This window comes from Sorex araneus, chromosome X (assembly GCF_027595985.1).
Source record: "Sorex araneus isolate mSorAra2 chromosome X, mSorAra2.pri, whole genome shotgun sequence".
In the NCBI taxonomy this organism is placed as follows: Eukaryota; Metazoa; Chordata; class Mammalia; order Eulipotyphla; family Soricidae; genus Sorex; species Sorex araneus.
The window spans coordinates 232,679,382-232,697,806 of NC_073313.1; the positions used below are offsets into that span (position 1 = coordinate 232,679,382).

At 40.3% G+C, this 18,425-nt stretch overlaps 1 protein-coding gene across 2 annotated transcripts; it reads left to right on the forward strand.

The window, feature by feature from the left end:
* Positions 1-94: 94 nt before the first annotated feature.
* On the forward strand, positions 95-9,234 carry MAIP1 (matrix AAA peptidase interacting protein 1). 2 transcript variants are annotated; one of them, XR_008627454.1, is made up of 5 exons: positions 95-559; positions 3,283-3,354; positions 4,043-4,169; positions 6,507-6,649; positions 8,992-9,234. XR_008627454.1 is itself a non-coding variant. In XM_004601260.2 (5 exons), exons 1-5 carry the CDS (start codon positions 110-112, stop codon positions 9,068-9,070), a joined length of 876 nt encoding a protein of 291 aa, XP_004601317.1. In that variant the 5' UTR covers positions 95-109; the 3' UTR covers positions 9,071-9,234. The 2 variants fall into 2 exon arrangements, 1 of the variants encoding a protein (XP_004601317.1); XM_004601260.2 differs by lacking the exon at positions 6,507-6,649 and adding an exon at positions 6,322-6,469.
* Positions 9,235-18,425: the final 9,191 nt, after the last annotated feature.

Here is an 18,425-nt window from a genome sequence, read left to right on the forward strand (position 1 = left end):
AGAGAAAAGGTCCGCCAGGCGACTCTTTCCTTGACGCCAAGCGAGATGGTTTCCCGCCGACCGCTTTTCGGTTCCGCACCATCACGCACCGAGGTGAAAGGTTTTAAAAATGGCGCTGGCCGCTCGGCTGCTGCCCCGCTTGTTGCGGTGCCGGCAGCTCCTCGGCGGGGCCGCCCGACCCTGGACCCCCCGGGCGGCCGAGGCGAGGCGGCCGGTGGCTGGACTCTGCTGCTTCTGTCTCCGCACCCTGAGCTCGGGAGCGGTCCCGTTTCCCCATGGCGCGTGTGCCTGGGCCGCCTCGGCGCGGCTCGCTCAGGGGCCCCGACGTCGCCTGCTCATCCCTGCTGGACTGCCCGCTGTCGTCCCGGCTCATCCTGCCTGTCCCCGCCGCAGCTACAGCACCGAGGAGCAGCCCCCGCAGCGCCAGAAAACCAAGATGATCATTCTGGGCTTCTCCAACCCTATCAACTGGGTTCGGACTCGAATTTACGCCTTTCTAATCTGGGCCTATTTTGACCAGGAGTTCAGCATCGCGGAGTTCTCCGAAGGAGCCAAGCAGGTTGGTTGGTTCCAGAGGTAGATCTTGGCGTCCCACGTTCTCAGCGCTGAAGGGTCTGGCGGCGAGGTTTGTTCCCTGGGACGCGTGGGAGTTTCCGAGCGTGGGAGTTCCCCAGACACAGCCCTCTGGTCACTCTTCGACCTTCATGGAAGCTCTGGGCACCTTTGCCCAGTCACCGTGGAGGAGAGGTTCCACGGAAACGCCAGGGTAGTCTCCCAATTTCCTTTTCTGCTCTGTGGGTTTTGAGTCCGATAGAAACGGATTTCTAGAGCACTGTGGCAGTGAAAGATTTATTCCTTTGTAATTTCTAAAAGTGATTTTCTGCACGGTAAAGAAGACTTTGTCACTCTACATCTACAAGAACAGCAAGATTAGCCGAGCAAGCCAAAAAATAGAGAATTGATCTGAGAATTGAAATTCGGGCTACACCGGTGAGGGGCACAGGTTGCAGGGAGTATGGCTTAAGGAAGTGGTCAGAAAGACAGTAACGAATCTTTTTCTGCAGTGTCACTTTATCCATCTTTGGTATGAGTCCAGTGGTCTTATGCTATACCTGCCTTGGGAGACATTGCATCAGTGTTGATTTAAATAAATCGGTGGTGAGGATTGCTTGAGGAGAGAATAACATGGCATTTCCAAAGTACAGTATTATCCTTTGGGGTAGAAATATTTTCTCACCAGCAATTGGAAGAGCTCTGTTACTTAGCGCTTCTCTCCCCACACCCTTCAGATGTCTTGGAGAAGAAAATGGCCAAAAGAACCTTCCCTACCAGATCTCATGCTGCTGCCACTCTTCTTTGCATTGCATGGGTGTTATTCTCAGGCCTAGAAATAATGGACAAAAATATCAGCTAGTGTTTCTACTTAATTTGGCTCCATTTTCCCTTTCTCTTTATGACAATCTCAGCAAGATGTCATTTTGGAATGTAAATATCATTTAGAGGTATGTTCATTAAATTTTTTCTTTTCTAAATCATAGAATGTGAAAGTGAAAGGGCACCCTAGGGTTCATCTTTCCAGTCTAATTCCTCATTACAAATGATACCCAAGTCCCAGCAAGCCCAAACAATCGACTGTGCCTATTAGTAAGTGCCATGGCATTTTTCTGTAGTTCGGTTTTAACATAATGGTTGTGGTTCTTGTTCTTCTGCCGGCATATCACCTGGATCTGCATCTGAGGGATAATTAAAGCACTTAGCATCTCTAATCTTGAGCCTCTTTAAAGTGTTTTTAAGGGGGACTTGGATACATTAGGAGAGGGGCGTGTTCTCAAAACTCATCTCTCTTTATTAAGCTGGTTTGTTGGGGCTATCAAAACAAATCCGTATCTGGGCTGCATAAACCGTATAACTCTATTTCCTCACAGTTTTAGAGACTTGAAGCCCAGGTCACTCTGTTGACAGGTTTGGTTTGTTCTCAGGCTTCTCTTCTCAACTTGTAGGTGGTTGCCTTCTTGCTCTGTCGTCCTGGTCTTTCTCTTGGTGCGCATTCCCCTGGTGTCTACATGTGTGTCCACATTTTTCTTTTTCTCAAAGCAATGACATGGATTAAACTCCAACCAAAGAGCCTCCTTCTATTTAATCATCTCCTTAAGGGCCTTATTTCCAAATCAAATTGAGGGTCAGGATATTAGGGCTTCAACTTATGAATTGGGTATTGGAAGGCGACCTTAATTTAGCCCATAGTAATTACACCTTCTTATCTTCCTGCTGTGTCTGCACCCTTCTCCTGCTGCCAGTTAAAGATTTTACTTCCTGTATATGGGGAATCTTTTTTCTGCTAAGGGCTATTGGATATACATAACATCATGTTGGGGCCATACATCAAGAAGCCTACATGTCTGTCCTCTTCTGTACCAGGGCCAGACCACATGGTTTTCTGGGCTGCACATTACCTGCCCCTGCTTAGGCACCCCACTCCATCTTCTCAAATGCTTTTGTTTGATTTAATCATCATGTTCTTAACTCTGTCATAATTCTTGAACTTGTTGGTTTACTTGCTTCCCTCAAGTAAACAAAAGCTCCTTGAAGAAAGGTGTAGTCTAATGCATAGTTTCATTCCTCACTGTTAATAATATGAAAGATTGCACATGGTCCCCTCTTGCATTGCCTCCCACTTATGCATGCATGCGTGCATACATACACTCATACATCAAGGTTGATGTAAACTCCTGAGTTCCTCTCCCTTTTTGTCACCCCCAGCTACCTGAGGAGGTCCAGACTGCAGCCGATCTCCAGATTCCCAGTATAGTTTAGAATAGATTATGCTTCTCCCCAGCTACTATCTATGCTTAATAAGAGGAGGATCATTCTGTAGTCAGGATGGTTCTTTTGGTATACTTGAGGACCATGCTATGCCAGGAGCAAAAGCCCAATAAACTCTCTCCAGCCCCTATTACTATTTAAATGGAAACAAGGAAAAATCTCTATTGAGAACTAGAGTGTACATTGAATACTGTGTTTCTCTAGGTGCTGAGAGTAGATGTGCAATTAACATTCTGCTGCCTTATGACCTACTATAAGGCAAGGCCCTGTAATAGAAGAAAATCCAATCAACCTTGAAGACTAATTTCTCATCCAGTGATTTGATGTTGCTGATCATCTTTATCATAAAATAGTCTTTATTGCACTTAGCCATTTAAGTAAGAATATTATTTGTTGTGTGGTAGTTTATTAGCATTTTGAAATGATGATCACCATCCTCCCCCCACTATTTTTTTTAAGGCTTTTGCTCATGTGTCCAAGTTGTTGTCACAGTGCAAATTTGATCTCTTGGAAGAACTCGTGGCTAAAGAGGTAAACTTTTAACTTTCCTTTAAATACATAGGGTATTTCCTTACAATTAAGGGTGTACTTTGTCCTTATTTATGCTTAAGAGTGTGTGTGTGTGTGTGTGTGTGTGTGTGTGTGTGTGTGTGTGTGTGCAATCAGCCAATGTAGAGCCCTTGTATCTTTATTATGAACCACTGCCTAGCACATAAAGACATGGAGAAACTCCCAAATGAGGCTTGAAGTGAGTAAATATGTCTTTTTTTTCTAATGTAAAATGTTCTGTTAGGAATTAGCTGAATAACTAAAATTCTGTTTTGTATTTTACTCTGCTTAAGGAAAAGCTCTAAAGAAAAAGAGGTGGGGCTGGAGTAATAGCACAGTGTGCAGGGTGTTTGCCTTGCATGCTCTGACCGAGTTTGGTCTTTGCAATCACTCCCTAAGCCCTATTAGGAGTGATTCCTGAACACAGAGCCAGGTTAAACCCTAAGCATTGCTGTGTAAATGCTCCTCCTCCACCCAAAAAACAACAGGTGAACTTCATGGAGAGAGTGAGGTGGGGTGTTGGGGATGGAGGACACTGGTGGAGAGTATAGTATTAAAACATTATAGTTATGAAACCTGTCATAGTGGCACTGTAAACCATGGTGCCTAAAATTATTGAAAAACTTGTTTTTTGATAGATAATTCTCGGTTTTCTGTTTTTGAAACTTAGGTGCTACAAGTATTGAAAGAAAAAGTTACTTCACTACCTGACAATCATAAAAATGCCCTTGCTGCTGACATAGATGAAATTGTATATACATCAACGGGAGATATCTCCATTTACTATGATGAGAAAGGTAAGGCCAGGACACAGTCAATAATTGTCCAGAATAAAGTTTTTTTTTTTTTTAATATGGTGGCTATCTTTTTCTTTTTTTGTTGTTTGTATTCTTTTGTTTCATTTTTGTTTTGGGGTCATACCCAGCAATGCTCCAGGCTTACTCCTGGCTCTGCTCAAGGATCATTCCTGGCAGGGCTCAACAATATGGGGCGCTGGGGATTGAGTTTGGGTTGTCCACGTGCAAGGTAGACACTCTACCACTCTACTATCTTTTAGACCTCTGGTTATTTCTTTATTTAAATACTTAGTTTTGCTACAGTAGAGTTGCCATAATAATTTTTATGTTTATGCACTTTTCTTTAAATATTTTTCCTGCTGTCTTTAAGTCCAATAGAGAACAGTGTCATTTAAGTTACTGAGAATATGGGACAAGCTACTTCTGTAACTTCAAGTTGAAAACATGTTGCAAGTTTCTTAACTTGAAGGAATCAGTTGAGAATTTATTTATTTATTTATTTATTTTAATTTTATTTATTTATTATTTTTTTTTAAATTTTTATTATATCACCATGTGGAAAGTTACAAAGTTTTCAGGTTTATGTCTCAGTTATACAATATTCAAACACCATCCCTTCACCAGTGCCCATATTCCACCACCAAAATCCCCAGTATACCCCCCGCCACAGCCCCCCCATCAGTTGAGAATTTTTAAAGTGTAGCTCTGTGTAAAATGGAAGGAGTCAAGAGTAAGAGAAAAGTAAAGGCTATCTTTAAAAGATGAACTCTAGAACTACCAGATGGGATTTATGTGGAGATAATGAAAAAACTTGAAAGACACTTTAGTGATTATCTGGTCTCCTCCTTTTCCAGTGCATCCATTTCCAGTGCCTGCATTCCCTTACCATTCTCAAAAATTTATTGACTTACTCCCTTTACAGATGCACACAGATGTTCCTTTTGGCAGGTACACATGGAATCTCACCATTGCTGATACATTTCCTGAAGCAAGTCTGAGATAGAGAATTTTTTTAATGCAGATGCATAATAACTTAAAACACTTAGTACAGGAAATTTTTGCAATAAATGCTTTCTTTTCCCTACCATTTCAGTTGTAAATCTCAACACCATGGTCACTAACTGATTTTTTTATTCTAAATTACTTATTGATTTTTTATGAAGTTGTTCATGACTTATTACAGTCAGTATTGACTGTAGACTGTAATAAATCATGATCAACTTCATAAAATTCAATCCCACCAATCCCACCACCAGTGCATCTATCCACCACCATTATTATTCTTTTTTTTTTAAATTTTACTGATTTCTCCATGAGATATAGTTTCAAGCTTTTATATCTGAGTTCAAATCACACAATGATCAAACACCCATCCCTCCACCAGTGCACATTCCCCACCACCAATATCCCTAGTATACCCCCACCTTTCCCACCCTCACACTGCCTCCATGACAGACAATATTCCCCATACTCTCTCTACTTTGGGGCATTATGGTTTGCAATGCAGATACTGAGAGGTTATGTTTGGTCCTCTATCTACTTTCAGCACACATCTCCCGTCCCGACCAATTCATCCAACCATCATTTTCTTCATGATCCCGTCTCTATTCCAGCTGTCCTCTCCCTGCCTGTTTATGAAGCAGGCTTCCAACTATGGAGTAATCTTCCTGACTCTATTGTCCTTGGGTAGCGGTCTTGTTTTATGTTATTTTGTACTCCACAAACGAGTGCAGTCCTTCTTTATCTGTCCCTCTCTTTCTGATTTTTAAATGGGATGTCGTCTTGATTATCAGACATAGCAAGGTGAAATTTAGATAAAATTAAAATTTGGCTTCTTTCTAGTGATTGGTGTCAGATCAGTTATTTATTGGTAAGAAATATGTTTTTCCTCTTTTTTTTGTTTAATAATATATGTTACTATAATTTTAGGAAGTGCCACAAATTGAAAAGAAATTATGCAATATAAAGAATATGACAAAAGTGTCATAAATCTTCTGAAAATATAAGGGTAACAATACAGATTTTAAAAGCTAGATCAGAATAAGCACAAAACATGATATATAACATAAACTGTGGAACTACTGCCAATATTGATTTTATTTTTGATAAATGGATGACAGATTTGTATTTGTATGTGTGTTTTTTCTCTAAGGAAGGAAGTTTGTTAACATCCTGATGTGCTTTTGGTATCTAACCAGTGCCAAGATCCCCAATGAAACTATAAGTGGAGCCAGTGTCTTCCAGGTTAAGTTGGGGGATCAGAATGTGGAAACTAAACAACTTCTTAGTGCAAGCTATGAGTAAGTCTAATCACATTCCATTCTTTCCTTTCTCTAGAAAATGGAAGGTAGTGTGAAGGTATGAAAACTAAAGGGAGCTTTAGGAAGAAAAGGATTGAAATTTGACAAGTTATTTATGAAGAGAAAAGGTCATAAAGACATTCAAACCGGGAAACAGGAATGTTCAGAAATTAGAACGAGGTAATATTTTGCTGAATTGAATAAAATGGTATCTCAGCTGTCTATTACTACTCTATAGACGATTCCAAAACTCAGTATCTTCAAACAGCCCTTTTGCCTGCTATTTTCCTGCTAAGGAATTTTGGTAATGCTCACCTATGAGATTTTTGGTTCATGTTGCTTCAGTGGGGTTGGCAGAGGCCAGAGAATTCATGTCCATAGTGACCTTTTCACTCACACGGATGGGCACCTTGTGCTCCTTATTTCCAGGTGTCTTATTTTCCAAGGCCTCTCTCTATGGCTTGGATTTAAAGTAATCTTTGACTAGTCACATTTATTACATGGCTTTGGCACCCAAAAAACAGAGAAGAAGATGCCAGGCTGTACCTTTAAAGGGCTCTATCCAGGATTAGAATAACATCATTTTCACTTTAAGTTATTGATCAAAGCAGTAATCACAAGACCTGTGCTGTTGGAGGGGAAGGAGGAATGTCCGCCTCTTTATGGGGCAACAACAAGATCACGTTTCAGAAGAGCCAGTGTGATGGAAGAGTCTGCTCTGACCACCCTGGGAAAATAAAAGCTGCCACACAGGGCACCTGAAGCTTCCATGCACTAGACGTTTGTCCATAATCTCATATTTACTGAGCATTCTAGTAGGAGGTTCAGATACAAGAATGATGGGTTCCTACCCTTAATCAGGTAAGTAAGTTATTTTAAAGACACAAAATATATTTTTGTGGTAATAAAGTTTGGAACAGTGGACAAATTTTGCAGGTCAATAGAGATACAATATCTATGTAAAAGTATATTATTAATGTTGTCCAAGTTAGAAAAATTTGCTTTAAAATAACAAACAACTCAGATATGACCTAAGAAAGTATATTCTGTTTCCCTGAGACAGGGTGGGGGATAGGGAACATCCAGAGGGAGTGAATATTCTCATTTTTGCACTTTGCATGAGAGAAAAGGATTTTTTTATTCTTTCATTTTTCAATAATTACCCAAACTATTCTACATGTTTAAATAATAATTCTACTGAATTGCCTTTTTTTTTTTTTTTTTTTTTGCTTTTTGGGTCACACCTGGCGATGCACAGGGGTTACTCCTGGCTCTGCACTCAGGAATCACCCCTGGCCGTGCTCAGGGGACCATATGGGATGCTGGGATTCGAACCCGGGTCGGCCGCGTGCAAGGCAAACGCCCTACCCGCTGTGCTATCGCTCCAGCCCCCTGAATTGCCTATTTTTAAGATCATTTATAATTTTTTTTTTTTTTTGCTTTTTGGGTCACACCCGGCAATGCACAGGGGTCATTCCTGGCTCATGCACTCAGGAATTACCCCTGGCGGTGCTCAGGGGACCATATAGGATGCTGGGATTCGAACCCGGGTTGGCCGCGTGCAAGGCAAATGCCCTACCCGCTGTGCTGTCACTCCAGCCCCCTTGTGCATGTTCTTTAAATATTGACTCCTCACCTAGTAGTGGGGGGGGGTGAGTGGCAGGGTCATTCCGGACTCCTCAGGTGCTAAGTTGTGCTGTGGCTTTGCCACTTGAGCTGGCTTTCTAGCCATGTGCTGGGGTTTTTTTTGTTTTTTTTTGGGGGGGGGGGGCTTTGGGGTCACACCAGCAATGCTTGGGAGGAGTAACTCCTGGCTTTGTGCTCGGGGGACAGTGCTGGGGATCCAATAAGGTCAACCACATGCAAGGTAAGCATTCTACTCTACTGTCTCTCCAGCCCAGTGCTGTTATTTTAAATGTAAGTATAAGCCAAATTCTATGAAGGTGCTGTTTGATTTTAATTTATTCAAATCCAATTTATTTCTTCTTACTAGGCATTGATTATATCTAGTATTTAGTAACATTTAATAAAATCCAAGAGGCCTGAAAGAAACCTTAGTGGTTTAAATCACTTGCCCAGCAAATCTGAGATTTGAATTCGAAGACTAGTGTTGCCTTTATGTATCAGGGTGATCCCGACAGCTCTGTTTGTGATCTTTGGCAAGAAAGGCCTTGAAGAAGACTTGATTTAGAATGTGCAGGGAAAGCATGAAGCCACAGCTGACAAAGTCATACGGGAAGGCAATCCTGACACCCTATGGTCTGTGATTCCCACTTGTCCCCAGCTAGTGAGGGGGATAAGGGAGGGAGCCTATTCAAATTTGACTCAAGAGCTGGCAGATATTAGAGAGTAGTTGAGAATGTACTTCTATTTTAGTGGGATATTTATTTTTTTTAATTTTTGTTTATTATTTGATGTTTGTTGCTAAATGATGATCTCTAAGGAATACTTAGAAATTATATAACTAGAATGTATTTGGACTAATATCAAATTCATATTATTTGTAATTTTTTCCCCACTAGATTTCAGAGGGAGTTTACACAAGGTGTAAAGCCTGACTGGACCATTGCACGGATTGAACACTCAAAGTTATTAGACTAATCTGTCGGGGAAAAATCAGCTTATTGGACTATAAGCAATTCTAAGAAATTGAGGAAGAGAAAATTTTGCATCAGTCAGTCTTTTAGAGAAGTCTGTGGATTACTTTTGTATTATTTTGAAATAATTGTAATATATTGGCATGGCACAATAAAGTATTTTCCACAGATTGTTACCACCTTCTTAAAAGCGTTAAAGTCAAACTACTTTAGCACATTGTTGATGTCATATTCAGTTTTCTTCTAATGTTTATATATGTATATATACATAAACTAATTTTATAGATACAAAGGAGGTATTGGAACAGCTAGTTAAATCTCTAAATAGTGCTTATATAATTTATTTTTGGTTAATACATTTATATCAGCCATTCAAGTCTATAAAATTTATTTTCAAAACTCACTGCTATCTGACTATTTCTTTGGTCACTAACAGTATATGCATATTTCTTTTCTCAATCTATACAAGTTAAAGATTTATGTAGTCTTTCTAAAGTGTTGAAAGGAAAAAGCGTGTCAGCCTAAAATTATATAGTCAGCAAAAGAACCTTTCACAATAAAAGACAGGAAAATGAAAAAATTTGTAGCCCGTGGACAAATGTCTGAGAAATATTAACTAGATTCATAAATGCACCGGTGCACATTGAACAGTTGGGTTGTTTTGTTTGTTTGCTTGTTTGTTTTTTGCTTTTTGGGTCACACCCAGCAATGCACAGGGGTTACTTCTGACTCTGCATTCAGGAATTACTCCTGGCGGTGCTCAGGGGACCATATGGGATGCTGGGAATCGAACCCGGGTCGGCCATGTGCAAGGCAAATGCCCACCCGCAGTGCCATCGATCCAGCCCCAACAGTTGTTTTCTTGACGAAAGTGTCAGTACAATGAAGAAAAGGTATTTTAAATTAAGAAGTTTAGGATATATTCAGTAAGTGACCTCAACTTTTGCATTATTATCCAATTTTAGAACAAAATTTACATTGCAGTATAGATCATAGACTTAAAAGGTGACAGTCTAGAGGAAACAATATATTTCTATCTTGGCAAAGGCAAAGATTTGTTAGGACACAAGATATGAATCATGGAAGAAAATTATAAGCAATGTATGAAAAGTTCTCTTTGAAACTAGCAAGATGAAAATGAAAAACTACGTACAAGTTGGGAGAAAATACCTAGAATATATGTATATAATAAAGGATCTATTCTGAACATGAATAAATGCTTAAGGATTTAACAACATTATATTTGATATCAATAATAAATGCCTCCAATTTAACAAGGAAAAAAAGCCATTTGGGCAAATATATAGAGGAGTCTTGAGTGTGACTTAGTGTCAAAAATACCCACACTGCAAGTGTGGAATTCTGAGTTCAATCACCTGTGTTCCCACCTGTGCCAAATGTGGTCTCTGGCCCACCAGAGTGCTAGCCCCCTGCAAGCCAGGCATGTATGAGTACCACAGCTAAAGTATATGACTCACAGGAAGCACCACAAAAAGATGTGCAATCATCTCAGCCAAGAGCAAAGCCCCGAGAAACCATGCATGTGGGTACTATGGCCAGAATTTGAGCAAGCCCCAAAATAAAGGAATGGAATTCTGTAAGCACATTTATAAATTCCCCAGTTGAAAGGGGCCTGATCCTCAGCACCATAGCTAAATGCCAGCACTGAAACCAAATGTGTGTGTGAACCCCAACATGGATGAAGTGAAGGGGGACAAAAAAACTTTGAGTTCATAGTAAAAGATAATCCAAATTGCTAATAAACACTAAAGGATATTCAACACCTCCCCCCAAAAAGCCATGGAAGTATTGCTACAAATCTGCTCAAATTGTGTACATATTAACTGCCAAAAGCAAGTGCTAAAGTTGGGACGCTTGTATATTGTTGGTAATAATGCAAAATAGTAATTTTTAAAAATGCCATTTTAATTGAAAAACGGGTTTGTAATACTGCTAATAATACTTTTCATGCTTATATCATTCTGACACCACACCATCACCAGAGTGCCCACTTCTTTTTTTCTCGTTCCCAAGGACCTGTTCCCTCGCCCCCTCATGTAAGTTTAGTTCTATAGACAAAGAACTTACAATCTGTTCTTTCTTTATTACTTTTTTAATCATTTATAATTTTTTTTATAGTTTGAAGATGTGACACATATAGGTGAATAGAACTAAATAGAATTTCACAAAATTGGGCTGGAGTGATGACACAGCGGGTAGAGCATTTGCCTTGCACGAGGCTGACCTGGGTTCGATTCCCAGCATCCCATATGGTCCCCTGAGCACTGCCAGGGTAATTCCTAAGTGCAGAGCCAGGAATAACCCCTGTGTGTCACTGGATGTGACCCAAAAAGCAAAAAAAAAAAAAAAAAGAATTTCACAAAATTGTAAATGGATAAATTGAGAAAGTAACTTTCTCAACACCTTTTTGCATGTATTTAAAAGTTAATATAGGGAGCTGGAGTGTTAGCACAGCGGGTAGGGCGTTTGCCTTGCACACGGCCAACCCGGGTTTAATTCCCAGCATCCCATATGGTCCCGTGAGCACAGCCAGGGGTGATTCCTGAGTGCAGAGCCAGGAGTAACCCCTGAGCATCGCCCAGTGTGACCCAAAAAGCAAAAAAAAAAAAAAAAAATTGATATAATAACTGCTAATACATTTTAAGATTTACATGAAATAAATCCTACAAATGTAAAATTTAGTTAGAGAGTAAGAGTGAAGAGTTAAGGAAAATTTAAGGGGAGAATATTAGAGCTACAGAAGTAAAAAAAGTGATTTATACTAAAAAAGGGAATATTGACTGTTAGAAACTACGGATATTGCTACGGTGCCTGCATTAATATGTAAAAATCTCTGGATGTAAAATATACACTTGATCAGATATATAACATTCAGTATTAATAAAATGTTAATTCGATACTGCAAATGCATAATCCCTTAGCAGGATGGTAAGGGATTAATAAGAAACCATAAGCACCATGGTGAATGTCATACTCAATGTCAATTGCGGAAGAGTTTGTCTTGCTTTTTAAAGAAGTTCCTTTAATGCTTTTTGCAAGACTGGTTTCAAGGATATGAATTCCATAAACTATTGCCTGTCCATGAAGTTCTGTTTCATTCTTTCCAATCTAACTCATAATGTAGTTCAGTAGAGTATTCTTGGTGAGTGTTCATTTTATCCAGTTTTTGTACTATATCACTCCATTCTCTTCTGACTTGATAGATCTGCTGTAGATTTTTTTTTTTTTGGCTTTTTGGGTCACACTAGATGATGCACAGGGGTTTTGCCTGGCTCTGCACTCAGGAATTATTGCTGGCAGTGCTCAGGGGACCGTATGGGATGCTGGGAATCGAACCGGGTCAGCCGCGTGCAAGGCAAACGCCCTACCCGCTGTGCTAACACTCCAGCCCCTGCTGTGGATCTTATGGGTTTACTTCTAATGTAAATTCCTTCTTGAAAAAAAATTATTTTATAAGGTTGTTCACAGTTTATTGCATTCAATATTCTAACACCAAATCCACCATCATTACACCTTACCACCACTATTATTCCAAATTTTTTCACCATCACCCAAACCTGCCCCAAAGGCAGATCCTAAATAATTTATTTTGTATTGCTTGTTAAGAGTGCTCCACTGTAGGATATCATTGGTTTGTCCTTTCTCCCTTGCCACAAAGGGTTTAGGTTTATCTGGTAATAATCTCTAAACATTTTAAGACAACATTGGTATGTCCTGTTCTTGTCACAAGGAGTTTAGGTTTATTAGGTCACACCCATCAAAATACTCCCGAGTAACTCCCATCCCTTTGTTTATCTGGAACCACTTCTCTATGCTCTCTTTCCCAACCAGTTAATCAGCTTTTCCCCCTAATCAGACTCTGTTAATTTGTAAGGTCAGACCTTTCTAAGACACTGAACTTGTAAGTTAATATTGCTTTTCTCCTCTCCTTGTGTCTTGAATAGTTTACTTTAAAGCAATGTCCTTTTTGTATGGACAAAGAAAGACAGTTGTTAATATGCTTTTGTAACATGCAATTTAATTAGCTTTGAATATTATTTACTCCTGGGCATCTGCTTTCTTGACTTAAGCCTCAGCTGCCCTTACTTCCTACCACCCCCAAAAGCAGGGTCCCAACGAGGGACGGAATGGACCCAGGGCAAGCGGTGAGTTATGTGCTACCCTTGCGTCGAGATGGACCTGGCTAAAGTGCCTAATGCTTAACTGTAAGTTAAGAGCTTGGTCATAGACAAATGCTGTCATGATCCAAAAGTAATGACCGATCCAAAAGTAACGATGAGACTAGGACCCTTCTAGGGATAGGAAAGACTAATCTGGCCTGAGCACTGTAGTCTGAGATCAAGATAACTCCAGGAGAGCAATTCTATAAGCTTAATGTATCTTACTATGTCCATACAAAATGATTAATATTATGAATACTTATATGTTAGTTGGACAAGGAGAGGAGAAACACATCCATGGGATTCTGCTCTTGGGTGGGTGTCCTGCTGAAAGAGAATCTGTCCTAGAAGCAGCATCCCCTGAGGGAAAGAACTTTACCCCTATGATTGTGACCACACCTATGTATAATCCCCAACCCCTCATGCTAGAGGATTTAACTAGGCTATACGAGTGGGCTGGGGGTTCCAGTGCCAGATCTGGAGAAGCCAGATCGAGATCCAGATCCAGAGCGAGAAGGAGAATGAAGTAGCATGGGCGAGGAAGAAGCAGGAGGAGAATCAGGAGAATGGAGATGGGAATGGAATAAACTGCAATTGAGACCAACCAGCCTGGCTCCCGTTCCTTCCTTCGCCTGCCTCGTCATCTCCATCAACCTCCCCAGGATGGGGAAAGTGACTGCAGACTACCGAATGAGGGCAGCAGGTGAGATAGAGCATGTCCTGTGCTGCCCCCCTTTTTGTGTGTGTTTACACACTCCACTAAGGGGCTGGAGCGATAGCACAGCAGGTAGGGCATTTGCCTTGCACGAGGCCAACTCAGATTCGATTTCCAGCATCCCACATGATCCCCTGAGCACTGCCAGGAATAATTCCTGAGTGCAGAGCCAGGCATAACCCCTGTGCATTGCCGAGTATGACCCAAAAAGAAAAAAAAAAAATGCTCCACTAAAAATGATCCAAAAAAGTTTCCTTAGAGGAAAATGTACGAAGATTGTTGTATCTCACCTTGGAGCCAATGAGCCCTTGTATAAGAGATTACTAACACAGTGATACTGGTTGAGCTTTGTGTACTAATATTGTTTTCTTTTTGATTGAAATTGATTGTCTTCTACTTTACACCCCAACAAATGTGTGCTACTCTTGGTATATCAATGGAATAGATTATGAGATGTCCAGCGGCCAGCCATGCACTCCAGGAATTCTAACATTTAAAATAGCGTGATAAGTGGGAAGTCTCCCATTCCTGACTCCGTATGAGCTTGGAGGTTTTGGCCACAAAACCTTCATACCTGAGTTTTTCAGCAGATTCATTCTTCTGCATGGGGGACTCGTCTGTGGATATTGGCTGTGAGCATGATAATGATTGGGTTCTGGAGGTTTTCGGCTGCCAGGACTCTGTTGGGGTGGGTGGTGGGCTCACCTACCCCCCTCGAGGGTGCCCCGGATGAATTCAACTTAGCGTGGGGCATGGAGGCCTCTCGTAAATTCCTTTTTTGATCTTGCTGCTTTCAGTATTTTGTCTCTGTGGATTTTGTCATCCTCAGTACAATGTGTCTTGGAGTCTTCCTATTTGAGTCTATTTTTCACTGGGACTCTTCAGCCTCTTGGAGTTTGGTGGCTGGATCCATCAACTCTGAGAAATTCTTAGTTGTGATTTAACTATTGCTTCTTCATCAAATTTGTCTTCCTTCTTCAGGGACTCTGATGATTTTAATTTTTGTTCCTCTTGAACTCATCCCATATTTCTCTGGTATGCTGTTCAGTTCCTTTTAGACTTCTTTCTATCTTCTGTTATTTTCTGGCAGTTTCTCTCATCTCAGATTGGAGCACCTCAATCTTTTCCTCAACTGTTGCTTTTCTGCTGCTCAGAGCTTCTTGAGATTTTTGTTTCTGACTGCAGCTTTCTCACTTTGGCACTGTGCTTTGCTACTTGTGCCATCATTTCTTTGAGCCCATTAAACATCCTCAGAATAGTATCACTAAAGTCAGATTTACTGAGCTGGTTGGTGCTGGTTGAGCCTTCTGTTATTGTTTTCACTCGTTGAACTTGTGCTTCTACAAGTCTTTCCTATTGGGTTTTCTAAAATGGTACAGTAATTTGGAAGATACTTTCAACAATTAATAGAGTACAACATACCCTAGGTTGGACCCAGCAATTCTATTCCTTGGGATTTATCCAACAAAAGTTAAGGAAAAAACCTCAGGAACATTGATTTGTATGAGAGTATAGCTGTTTCTCAGTTCTAAACTTCATGCTCCAAGAGCTGTGAAACTTGGCATCTCTTTAAGATAAGTCGTGGAGTTGTGAAGCTTGGCTGTTTCTCTGCCAGAGGATGTTGTGTGTAGGTGGGCCACTGTTTCTTTTGGCAGGGTGGGGACTCAGCCCACCCTCATCCTGATAAGGCTCCAGAGATCTCACCCTGGAGACCTGGAGACCTAGGACAATTCAGCAAAAGCATTTCAAGATAAGTTGTAGAACTGTCTGTAACCATTTTCAAGTCAAAACTAGAAAAGTAAGGACTGGAGTGATAGCATATCAGTTTGGGTGTTTGCCTTGCATGCAGCCGACCCAGGTTCGATTCCCAGCATCCTATATGGTCCCCTGAGCACCACCAGGGGTAATTCCTGAGTGCAGAGCCAGGAGTGACCCCTGTGCATCATTGGGTGTGAATGGTGGAAATAGGATACAACTTTCAGTTAGCTGTAAGTTGATTAAAGTCTGAGAAGCCAATGGCAACATGGTAACTATAATTGTTAATATAGCAAGAGTAGGTCCTTGAATGACATCATTGTGTTCTATGAATTTTGTTATAGTGCTAGTGAGAAAAAAATAATCTCAGCAATGATTGGTCTCAATGGCACTATCTGAGGATCTGTTGTGGTACGGTAGTTTTACCTAAAGTGGGTCCCAGGAATGATATTGAAGACTTATAAACTGAAATCTGCCAGAAAAGGATCTTAAGCATTCTTACCAAAAAAACAAAAATGGGTGGTACTGGTAGGATACATGAAGTAATTGTTAATGAACTTGATTGCAGGAATACTTTCACAATATACATGTATCATTTCAACATTACAGTTTTGTCTGTTATAAATCAATGTGCTTGAAAGAAACAATATGCCCCCCAGAGATATAGGGTTATAAGGTACACAAAGATAACAGCAAGTCCAAGACAAATGTCTAAGGGCACTTCCCATATGAACCTAAAAGGCCACACAGCTCTGATGAAACAGTTGTCATAGTAGAATGTGATTAAATGACCACATGACTAGAAATAGCATGATATGAATAGGGATTTTTTCTGAGATAACAAGGGATATACCACTTTACATTTATTCTGTAACCAATCTAATTCTGAGGAAATACAATTTAAAGAAATCACCAGGAACCCAGAGTTATTCAGTGGCACAGTCTCTTGAACATCTCCAGTAAGCTAGTCAGATACAGAAACAAAGCCACTTCCAATGTCCCACACTATATTGCCTTCAGTTCAATATCAGATGACCCCAATCAGTACAATGAAGAAATGTGATCAAGTCATTCCCTTATTCATGGCCAAAAATGTTGTGTTGTCTCAAAATACCAAATTAGAAGCTGTTAGGCAATTAAAATGAGCAACTTTATACATGAAAGGTATGATAAATGTTTGACTTTTAATTATTATCAATGTTTAGAATAAGAGTGCATTAGAGCACTGAAGACCTCTAGTATTTTTGCTTTGTGTGTTGAGAGTTTCATATAGAACTAATGGCTTGGTGTTTCAGTCTTTGTAACTAGTACTCTGGATGATGCTCCTTGGCCTTCTTGGCCCTCTTAGTGGAAGAGTAAGTTGAACTGTGTCCTTTCCACAACTGTCTAGTCATCTTTGAGAGTATCCTTGTGTACTAGTCCAAGAATATCTTAGGCTAATATTGTTTATTTGCTGCTCAGACCTGGAATAACTCCCAAGGCTTAGTTCCTTTTATTAAGAAACCACACATAACCATAACCTGGGCACCAGATACTTTAAGAAACCAAACATTAGTTACATTCTACTCCCACTCTCCGTAAATAAACTTTGTATTTATTAATCTCTTTCATTTTAAAGCTTTAATAAGACATGTGCTTTGTATTAAAAGCTGATAAATCCCACAATGTTTTATTGCTTTTAGGTCACATTCTTCCTTCATTTAAAATAACAAAAGTTTAGAAGTATTTTACAATTAATGGCAAGGATGGATTAAATGTGTGCATGACATTGATTATCTATTTCATCTAAGATATACCTAATTGATAATTATAAACAAGTTAGTTTGTTTCTGGGCCACACCTGGCAGTGCTTAGGGCTTACTCCTTGTAATGCTCAGGGTACCATATGATGCTAAGAGATTTAACCTGATCATCTGCATACAAAACAAGCACCTTACTACCTGCTGGACCGTCTTGCCAGCCTCAAATTAGCTTTTTAAAAATATTTATAATCATTTAAGCTTTCATACAACTAACCTACCTTCCTTCCTTCCTCCCTCCCTTCCTTCCTTCCTTCCTTCCTTCCTTCCTTCCTTCCTTCCTTCCTTCCTTCCTTCCTTCCTTCCTTCCTTCCTTCCTTCCTCCCTTCTTTCCTTCCTTTCTCCCTCCTTCCCTCTCTTCCTCCCTGTCTCCCTCCCTCCCTTCCTTCCTCCCTCACTCTTTCTTTTTCTTTCTCTTTCTTCATTAGTTTTCAGCCCTTCCCAGCAGTGCTCAGGGATCACTCCTTGCCACATGCAAGGCAACACTCTACCCTCTTCAACTTACTTTTCTTGTCAAACATTTCAGTGCTTTAGGCACAGTTTATGTAAAACATGCAAACTCATAACTTGATATGCACCATTTTGGACAATTATTTTTTTGGTTTTGGTTCACACCGAGTGCTCAAGGCTTACTCCTGTATATGCACTTAGGGATCACTCCTGGTAAGCTCGGGGGGCCAAATGAGGTGCCGGGAATGTAACCCAGGTCTGCCACATGAAAGGCAAGAGCCCAATCATCTAAAATATCTCCACAGCCCTATAGATTAATTTTAACCCTTCAAAAGCTACCTAAAAAATAGTACTCTTTTGTGTCTTCTTTTCACAGTACTGATAACCCAGTAGGATCACAGCTAATTACATGAGAAAGTTGCATAAAAGCTCACAAAGCTCAATAAGCAAAAACAATAA